This window comes from Triticum dicoccoides, chromosome 2B (assembly GCF_002162155.2).
Source record: "Triticum dicoccoides isolate Atlit2015 ecotype Zavitan chromosome 2B, WEW_v2.0, whole genome shotgun sequence".
NCBI lineage: Eukaryota > Viridiplantae > Streptophyta > Magnoliopsida > Poales > Poaceae > Triticum > Triticum dicoccoides.
In genome coordinates this window covers 345,528,170-345,538,812 of record NC_041383.1, presented here as the reverse complement: position 1 = coordinate 345,538,812, position 10,643 = coordinate 345,528,170, and the positions used below count along the sequence as shown (strand labels likewise).

The 10,643-nt window shown below is 47.1% G+C and overlaps 1 protein-coding gene across 1 annotated transcript; it reads left to right on the top strand.

The window, feature by feature from the left end:
- Positions 1-3,369: 3,369 nt before the first annotated feature.
- On the top strand, positions 3,370-8,989 carry LOC119363666 (FT-interacting protein 3-like). The gene is made up of 2 exons (XM_037629031.1): positions 3,370-3,558; positions 5,606-8,989. Exon 2 carries the CDS (start codon positions 5,629-5,631, stop codon positions 8,710-8,712), a length of 3,084 nt encoding a protein of 1,027 aa, XP_037484928.1. The 5' UTR covers positions 3,370-3,558; positions 5,606-5,628; the 3' UTR covers positions 8,713-8,989.
- Positions 8,990-10,643: the final 1,654 nt, after the last annotated feature.

The window sequence follows — 10,643 nt, the reverse complement described above, 5'->3', positions numbered from 1 at the left end:
GGTCATCCAGTGCTCAACCGCAACAAGGCTTCCAACCATTTGACACTGATGGTTGACTACTTCGCCCCTGATGCACTCTTCGCTGACCATTTTCGCCAGCGTAATCGGATGCGCAAGACTGTCTTCGATCGTTTGTGCCATGGGCGTTTGGTCCTATGATGACTACTTCATCCTGAAGAAGGACGCCGTGGGAACGATTGGATTCTCTGGTTACCAGAAGTGCACGACCGCACTCCGGATGCTTGCATATGGCACGCTCGCTAATTCGTGGGACGAGTACCTATGGATGTCTGAGAGCACATGCGGAGATGCCATGGTCATGTTTGCAACTGCCGTGGTCAAGGTGTTCAGACCTCAATACCTGAGAGAACCAACTGTGGCGGACACCAAGAGGCTCTTGGCAATCTCAGAAGCAAGAGGGTGGTCAGGTTTGCTTGGATCTCTTGATTGCATGCATTGGAAATGGAAGAACTGCTTGAAGGCTTTACAAGGGGAATATCAGGGTCATGTTAAGATGCCCACCATAATTCTTGAAGCAGTTGCATCATAATATATTTGGATTTGGCACGCATTCTCTGGCATGCCTGGCTCTCACAACGACATCAATGTGCTGCAACGATCACCATTGCTTGCGAGGCTAACCGAAGGAAAAGCTCCTCCTTACCACTATACCGTCAGTAGACATGAGTACAACATGGGCTACTATCTGGTTGACGGTACCTTCCTCCATGGGCTACCTTTGTCAGCCCCATGTCTAACCTAGTTGGCCAAAAAAGGCTCACTTTGCCCAAAGACAAGAAGCAACTAGAAAGGATGTCGAGGGGGCATTTGGAGTTCTGCAGGCCTGTTTTGCAGTTGTTCATGGACCTGCTAAACAATGGGATCTGGAGACCTTGTGGGAGGTGATGACATGTTGTGTGATCATGCACAACATGATCGTCGAGGATGAGGGTGACGATGCTGCCGCAACTCTAAAATTTGAGAACATGGGTGATCCTATCCAACTTTCAGACCAAAATCCGCTCACATTTTAAGAGTTTATTCAAATGCATCATCAAATTTGGTATCGACCAACTCACGAGCAACCGAAGGAAGAACCGATTGAACATCAGTGGGCGGTTAAAGGGGAAAACAATATTGGGATGTAATATTTGAACTTTCTAAAATTTGAACTACTGCCGCATGCGGCTATTTGAACGTTTGTACCCTATGAATGTAGTCATTTGATCATGCAGACTTGAAAAATGGGAAGACCGGATATATGCGACTGCGGTTGGATGACAGCCTCCCACATGCGTGTCCGCGGATTGATTACCCGGCCCACAGACGAATGCGGGAGAAAATTTACCGGTTGCTTGGAGATGCCCTTAGCCGGCCATTTTTCCAAAGGACTACTCCTCATCAGAACCTACTAACAACTGCGGCGGAGCGCCCATGACCGTAAAGCGTTCAACACGAAATAGGCCATGATTAGCAACAACTCTCTATCAATCTCTTAAGAGCATCTCCAATAGATAATGTACATTTTGGTGCTCGAAATCGGTGATGTAAAAATTTGGAGCACCAAAAAGTGCTTTTTACATCTCCGAAAAAGGCTCCACTCCAAGAGATGGTTCAAAACAAAGATGTAAAAGAGGAACTCCAACAGACGGTACAAAACGAAGATGTAAAACCAGCAGCCGGCTGCGCGGTTGCTGTTCAGCCGTTGTACATCCGCGGTTTTGCATTGAAATATCACTTAAATTTTCAAATTAAAGTGCATCATCATCATAGTTTCAAATCCCTAACAAAAGTGCATCATCATCATCATAGTTTCAAATCCCTCTACCAAAAGTGCATCGTCCTAATGAAAGTTTTTCGCCCTACAAATTAAATTACACATGAATATCATTCATACGGGTCATCAACACCACCGTCGTTGTGAATCATGGTACAATCATCATCATCACCGACTTCTTTGTCGATGTTGTGAAGTGGTGAAGTCTCGTTATCGATTGGTCGCTTCCAACGGATGCATCTTGAGACTTTCTTCCATGCGGTGCATATCAACACATCCTCCACATTCGTATAATTTCTGCTTCTTCCCTTAGCAACAAAGCCCTCATCGTCCATGTCAAGATTTCATCACAATATTGAGTTTCATATTCTTGTGACACATACTTGTGTGACACATAATCATCATTTGCCACATTTGTCGCGTGCATGAAAGCTTCATCATCAAGACTACAATTGGACGTACAAACATTCAACATCACATTCAATTTGAAACAACAAACGAGAGCACAAAAGATTTTTTTCCCTTTGCAACATATCATCGAACATGTTGGAGGCGGTGGCCATCGGTGTGGCCACATCTTCCTCCACGGGCGGCGGCGGCGGAGGTCAAGGAACGACTCCTTGGCTACTGGAGGACACCGCCGGCCTTGGTTGCGAATCATCGGCCCGAGCCGCCGCGGCTGCCTTCAAGATTTTGGCCGGCCGAGCCGCACTTTCGGTCGAGTTGCTGCCACGATTAGCCAGTCGTTTGCCTCCGCCTTGTGCCTTCGTCGCCTTTGTAGGAACCGCCGGCGCGGTGACGACCGGCCGGGGCGGCGCGAATCCGGGCCGCCGAGGGGGGGGGGGCATGGACGCGGTCGCGGAGGGCGAGTTCGTCGCAGCGGCAGCGGTGGCGGCGACGGGGTCCGGACGGGCGGGTCGCGAGCGGGCAGGGAAATGAAATGAACAGGCGGTTGGTGGTTTGGCGGGCGGCCGCGATTTTACATCAGATGTATGTTGTATTTTACATCTCCGGAAGGCGGCGATGTAATTTTTTTTTACATATGAACCATTTGTTGGAGCAGCGTCTTTTGCTCTCGAAGCTTTAAAAGTTGGTTATTTTTACATATGGACCGTTTATTGGAGATGCTCTAAAGATTCTCATATGACAATTCAGTACGTTGAAAAATTGGAGTACATCATGGCCAGAGTGGTGCCAAATAAATATGCTGAGATGGTAGTTTCCTTATAAGTTATGTTGCCACATGCATTTTTTTGTAATAACAACAAAATGAGCCTACCCCGCAAAAAAAAAATGAGCCTACGAGACGCACGCACCATATATTTTCTTTCTCAGCGGGTATTAAACATTTAAACCATGTCTTGGACACAAAAAAACTATGCGTTGGCCTTTTGCTATCAATCTGTCTCTTTTTTTTGCGGGGGTGCTATCAATCTGTCTTTGACAGTTCACACGCTCCGTTTCCTCCCGTTCCACCCCAATTAAAACATCCGCTAAATTTCTCAAAATAAATAAATTAAAACATCTGCTAATCCAACACGGCAACTGCACCCAACAACCACGCTACCCAGCAGCAGCAGCAGGCCACAAGAAGCACAGCCAAACAATGTGTTTCTCGCACCCAACAACTTGACCCCCTCTTCCTCTCCCTCTCCCTCTCTGTGCGTGTTGACAAGTTGTCCGCTGTCCTCGCAGCGAGCAGGCTGGATAGTCCGGCCGCTCCTCTCTTGTTCTTCAAATCAAGGTCGAGCTGCATGCTGCCTGCCTGAACAACATCAAAGGTCACTACTTGCTCCGTCTCTAATTTGCAAAGCTTTGTCTCTCTCGTCAGTTTCCTGTGGTGTCTTTGGCCATGATGGATGATAGATAGGTCAAGCTTAGTCTGCTCCCTTCTCTTCTTCGCTAATTCTTTATTGGATTTGCTCAAGTTTGACTGCTGATGAGTTTTGGTCGCCATATCTGGATCCAAAACTTGAGTCCCATTTCTACTGTTATTATTGTGTGAGCCATGGTTGTTTAGGGATGAGAAATTGACTTGTCACAAAACCATCTGGGTTGCGGATTCACCATCACAACTGGTTTGCGCCCTATTTGTTACTACTAGTATATAGTCCTATAGATAGAAGCTTGTCCCTAATGTTCTTGTGAAAATCACACACTATAAACAGGCTATCGTGGGGAAACTAAACAAATTCTATTCTAGGTGCAAAAGGAGTCATAAGTTCTTCTTGTTTCAATTTGGGGCCCTTGATAAAGCTACCTAGTGCGTAATACTTATGATTTTTGTTTTTCTCAATCTAGATCTACTCCCTCGTCTGGCATGCTGCTTGTAGGAGTAGTAGTAGTACGGTTTAGCAATTAATGAAGTTGCCGAATTCTCCGGTGATACCAATGGATTTGGTGGTATTCATTGCCTGATTCTGATATCCGTTGGACTCAACATCATGGACAACTTCCCCAAGCTCTCAATGGCCATATCTCATAGCGAAGCCCCATCACCTGCCTACCTTTTGGTCCATGATGTACCCACATCCCATAAGTGTTCAATTGAATAATTCAGATGCTACTTTTCTGACGTGTGACTTGTGCTGCTTTATTTTTGCCTTGGTGCCATCACCTATTCTTGCTGAGTTTGCGTCTTTCAAGCAAACAAACCTTGTGCCTTTTTTATGTTTTTTTTTTTTGCATCTGTTAGGTTCTAAAACTCAATAACCCACATAGGCATAGTAGTCACTTTTTTTTCGAAACAAGGGGAACACCTTCGGCCTCTGCACCGAGTGATGCACAGAGTCATAGGCATAGTAGTCACTATAGGACCTAACCCGTTCCATGTCTGCATACCAGTGCCTCTTCTTTTGGTGCTGTTGATTTGCAATCCTGTGTGGTTGCAGTGGACGTCTCAATCAGAAAGGAAGCGGCCGGTGGCCTCTCGCTATCCCCGCACACATGTCTGGTCTACCACCACTTGCTGCTCATGGCCACACCTTGCTTGTATCACCACATTATTCTTATCCATGCAATTGTCTGGATTTTTTGAATTTAAAAATCTGTGATTAGGTCTACCTCCTCACATGTCATCACCATTCTGCATTGCATGGGAAAGAAACACTTGGTGGGTAAATGATTGCCCCAGTTACAAGCTCCAAAGACTTGAAGCACAATACAATACACCAATCACACACAATAGAGGCAGGATCTACTACATCGGAAGTGCTATGTACCAAATGGGATCTGCAGAAATCAAAAACACTTTCCTTGTTTATACTTTCTGTTGTTGTCAACACTTTCTAGTAAACTTTTAGTGCCCGATATGCTTGTCACGTCCAGCATATTCATGATACCAATCTTTGTTTCCTTGGGACAAAGTATTCATGGGCATCACCACGTACGAACATTTCCTTTTCAACTTTCAGTGTCTGATATCTTCAAACAGACCGCGGATTCCTGCTAGACCAATATTTGATTTGATTTGATTCGATTCCTCGGGACCAAGTATTTTTGGCGAGACCAGTTATTGCAACATTTAGTACTAGTACTAAATACTCTAACTGATACTCCTATATGATTCCGTCCGTGGATTCCTTGGTAGATGGGCCAAAGTAAAAAACTTGTCGGCATAGGCAAGAAAGAATATTTCTCCAACCAACTACTACTTCCAGAGCTTGCACAACTTTCTTCCTTGCTGCAACAGTTGTCCAACCAACTAAACTAATGCCATGTGCATTTTCTCCTTTGCTGCAACAGTTGTCCAACCGGCAGTTACAATCTGTTCAAGTTTTGCATTGACATAGTATTTCTAAATAGTACATATGCTGCTTCTTGTTTCAGAATATCAGTGGTGGCGCGCCATCATGATGAACAATCTAAAGCTTGGCGTCGAGGTTGTCAGTGCTCATGACCTTCTCCCCAAAGAGCAGGGCACAGCCAATGCCTTTGTAGAGGTTGAATTTGATGGCCAGAAGTTTCGCACGGCCATCAAAGACAGCGACATCAACCCTGTGTGGAACGAGCAGTTCTTCTTCAACATATCAGATCCATCTCGTCTCCAAGAGAAAGAGCTCGAGGCGTATGTGTACCATGCAAACCGCGCCAGCAACAACAAGACTTGCCTCGGCAAGGTTCGCATCTCCGGCACATCCTTTGTCAGCCAAGCTGATGCTGCGCCCCTGCATTACCCCCTGGAGAAGCGCACCATCTTATCACGTGCACGTGGTGAGCTTGGCCTCAGAGTTTTCCTTACAGATGATCCGTCTGTGAGGGTGTCTGCTCCAGGTCAGGATTTTGATTTCGCAAGCACGCCCACCACCGCCCAAGAGCAGGCTGTTGCCAATGCTATCCCAAATCCTTTCCAAGACACCAGGATAAATCAAGTCAGACAATTCCAACACTTGCCACGGGAACAGCAGCAGCAGCGTCCACCACCCATGGCCGGGCAGCAATACTACGCACAAGGTCAGGGTTCATATGGAGAGCAGCAACAGAGAAGCTACTCGGCTGCTGCAGGGATGAAAACTGAAGCCCCTCAGCCTCAGGTAGCAAGGATGTATTCCGCAGGTCCACAGCAGCCTGTAGACTTTCAGCTCAAGGAGACAAGCCCAACGCTTGGTGGTGGGCGTATTATTCACGGCCGGGTGATGCCTGGTGAGAAGGCCGGGGCATATGACCTTGTGGAGAAGATGCAAATCCTCTTTGTGCGTGTCGTCAAGGCCCGTGAACTGCCCCACATGGACCTCACTGGGAGTCTTGACCCTTATGTTGAGGTGCACCTTGGCAACTATAAAATGAAAACAAAGTTCTTTGAGAAGAACCAGAGGCCTGAGTGGGATGAGGTGTTTGCCTTCCCTAAAGAAGTAGTGCAGTCATCGACACTTGAAGTTGTTGTCAAGGACAAGGACATCCTTCGGGATGACTATGTCGGTCGGGTGATGCTTGACCTGAATGAGGTACCTGTAAGGGTCCCTCCTGACAGCCCATTGGCGCCAGAGTGGTATCGCCTTATGGGCAAGGATGGGATGAGGGACAGAGGGGAGCTGATGCTTGCAGTCTGGTACGGAACCCAAGCAGATGAATGCTTCCCAAGTGCCATTCATGCAGGAACAACACCAATAGATTCCCATCTTCACAACTATATCCGTGGAAAGGTCTACCCTACACCGAGAATGTGGTACCTCAGGGTCAATGTAATTGAGGCACAGGATATATTCACAATGGAACACCACCACCACATACCTGATGTGTTTGTAAAGGTGAGGCTGGGTCACCAACTGCTCAAGACAAGGCAAGTCCGCTCACCAACCAAGAACTTCATGTGGAATGAAGAAATGATGTTTGTCGCAGCAGAGCCTTTTGAGGATGACTTGATCATACAAGTAGAAAATCGTGTTGCACAGAACAAAGATGAGGTGATTGGTGAAACCATGATACCTCTCGCAAGGATTCAAAAGAGGGCTGACCACAAGGCACTAGTACGACCGTTGTGGTTCGATCTCAGAAGGCCAGGGCTGATTGATGTGAACCAGCTAAAGGAAGACAAATTCTACGCAAAGGTGAACCTTCGTATTTGCCTTGAAGGTGGTTATCATGTGCTTGATGAGTCAACACAGTATTGTAGCGATCTCCGGCCAACAATGAAGCAGTTGTGGAAGCCACCAATTGGGTTGCTTGAAGTTGGGATTCTAAGTGCAAATGGCCTCAACCCAACAAAGACCAGGCAAGAAAGGGGGTCATGTGATCCATATTGTGTTGCCAAGTATGGTCATAAATGGGTGCGGACACGCACAATTGTTGACAACTTGAACCCTCGGTTCAATGAGCAGTATACATGGGATGTCTTTGACCATGGAACGGTACTCACCATTGGTCTGTTTGACAACTGCCACATAGGAGGAGACAACAACAACAACAACAACAACAACAATCACAGCCACAGCCACAGCCACAACCAGAGTCATATGGATAAACCCATTGGGAAAGTCCGAATCAGGATCTCAACCCTTGAGACTAGGCGGGTGTACACGCACACATATCCCCTGCTTGTCCTCCACCCATCAGGTGTTAAAAAGATGGGTGAGATCCACCTTGCTATCAGGTTCTCAGTCACATCCCTGCTCAATGTGTTCCTTACATACTCACGTCCTCTCTTGCCCAAGATGCACTACGCCCAGCCACTGTCCATAGTCCAGCAGGAAATGCTACGCCACCAGGCTGTTCAGCTTGTTGCACAGCGCCTGGGGCGCATGGAACCACCAGTTCGCAGGGAAGTTGTCGAGTTCATGTCAGACGCACGCTCCCACCTGTGGAGCATGCGACGAAGCAAAGCAAACTTCTTCCGCCTGATGCAAGTCTTCTCTGGATTCATTGCTGCAGGGAAGTGGTTTGGTGACGTTTGCCAGTGGAAAAACCCAGTCACCACAGTCTTGGTCCATGTACTCTTCATCATGCTCGTCTTCTATCCAGACCTTATCCTTCCCACCATCTTCCTCTACATGTTCTTGATTGGGCTGTGGAATTATCGGTTCCGGCCACGTGTCCCACCACATATGAACACAAGGATATCCTATGCGGATGTTGCTCATCCAGACGAGCTTGATGAGGAATTTGACACGTTCCCAACCTCCAAGAGCGCCGACCTGATTAGGATGAGGTATGACAGGCTACGACACGTTGCAGGCAGGATACAGACAGTTGTTGGCGACATCGCAACTCAGGGTGAGAGATTGCAGTCACTGCTGAGCTGGAGGGACCCAAGAGCAACAGCCATGTTCTTATTATTTTGCCTCTTCACTGCAATTATACTGTATATTACACCATTTCAAGTGATTTCGCTCTGCCTTGGCTTCTTCTGGATGAGGCACCCACGGTTTCGCCACAAGGTGCCCGCAGCGCCAGTAAACTTCTTCAGGAGGCTACCTGCAAAGACGGACTCGTTGCTGTAAAGGTCCTTGGACATGAGCTACCAATGTTATGTTACACTTCTTTGTATCTATTTACTAGTATGTAAACTAGTACTGTTGTACAATAGCTTTAGGTAATACTAATATCTATTGTTGTTGCTGTACCATGTGAGACAGCAAAATAAGTCGAGTTGATAATTTTGTGGTTAAAAGTTAGGAGATTCAGACTTTAAAGTTACACCGTACAAATTGTTTATAATATGTTTGTAACTTTGGATCCATAAGAGTTTGTACAACAAGTCAAGCTTCTTGTCCTCAAGCCAGTTCACTGTGATAGTTATAAGAGCCCAGCATTACACTGCAGTCATCAAACTGAAGATTTGAGATTCTCTCTCTGCATGTGAACATTCTTCTACTCCCTCCGTTCCTAAAATATTTGTCTTTCTAAAGATTTCAACAAATGACTACATACGGAGCAAAATGAGTTAATCTACATTCTAAAATATGTCTATATACATCCGTATGTGGTAGTCCATTTGAAATCTCTAAAAAGACAAATATTTAGGAACGGAGGGAGTATGTTAAGTTCAACTAGTAGAATGCCCGTGCGTTGCTACGGGCTACAATGCATACAAATAAATCAAACAAATGATTAAGGCCGAAGCTCCTTTGTTCCTCCTACGTTTGGGCCTTGGGCGTGTACGGATGCCCGACGGGCTCCCCAAAATTTAACCGTCTGGACAGTCCGGGCTCGCTCAAATCCAGACCATATGTGGGGGAGAAATGTGGTTGTCCTGACTATCAGTCAAGTTATCTCCAACACGTAGATCCAACAAAAAAAAAACCACCCCACGACACACCCTTCTCTTTTTCCGCCGTAGAGAGACATTTCTCGTTAGAGCCCAATCCTTTAAAACCGGATAAATCCCACCTCACCTTCATCATGGCGCCCCCTCTCCTTCACCCCGTACTTCCCCACAGACCACCAAGGAGTCCCCCGCCAGCCGCCCCGCTCTCTGCCCTAATCCCCTCCCCCCGTGTTCGAGCCGATCCGCCACCGCCACCGAGGGGAGAAAGTGTGCGCCAGTTCTATCTCCACAAGTGCAAAAGCTAATGCAATTTAAGACTCGAGCCCCCAAAATGTACATTTCACTCTTGAAACCACCACACCCCATCATGTTTTTTTTTCATTTCAAGTGCCTCGTTCTCAAATGCACGACCCTAAACAAGATAATGCACTCTATTTGTCCTCATGTTCTCATTCTTCTTACCACTTAAATTGTCTCCGGCCCCAAGTCCAAGTGCCTCCTCAAGTGCACAACCCTGAACACGACAAGGCATTGTATTTCTCCTCCCATGTTCTCATTCTTCTTACCTCTCAAATTATCTCCACTACACACAATGTGTTGTATCTTCTTAACGTCCGCTGAATCTCCATCATGGTTCTCGGCATCAAAGGTTACACATGATGAGCATTTTCTTTTTTATTAATATGATTATTGAGATAGTAAACCAAGCAATAAGAACAAATGACATTGGTAACAACCTTTGTCCAACCAATTTCACAAGATGGCCGTATACTATGTGCCTTCCTTTAACATGGATTGTGAAGAGTTAGATATCTTGCGACAACATTCTTCACTACTTGTTTGGCAGCAATGACCATGGTGAATCAAAGATGGATCATTTCCCACATAAAGGTGACTGAAAGCACAATAAGAAGGTCACTTAATGAGTAGGAGCTAGTATTCCTGCTCCCCCGCTAGGGTTCCCACCCTCGCCACCGCTGGCACCCTCGCCTGCTCCCGCCGCCGTCGCCTGCGCGCCTCCAGGCCCGCCCCGCTCCCCCACTCTCCTCCCACCCCCCACCCCCCACCCCGCGACGCGCCCGCGCACGCCGGGGGGCAACCTCTGCTGCCGCGGCCCTCGGCCTCGCCTACCTCCCCTTCCCCCCGCCGCCGCCGGCGAGCTCC

What these genes read in the sequence shown, in the direction of transcription:
- LOC119363666 (XM_037629031.1), top strand. Translation starts at nt 5,629, where the DNA reads ATGATGAACAATCTAAAGCTTGGCGTCGAGGTTGTCAGTGCTCATGAC.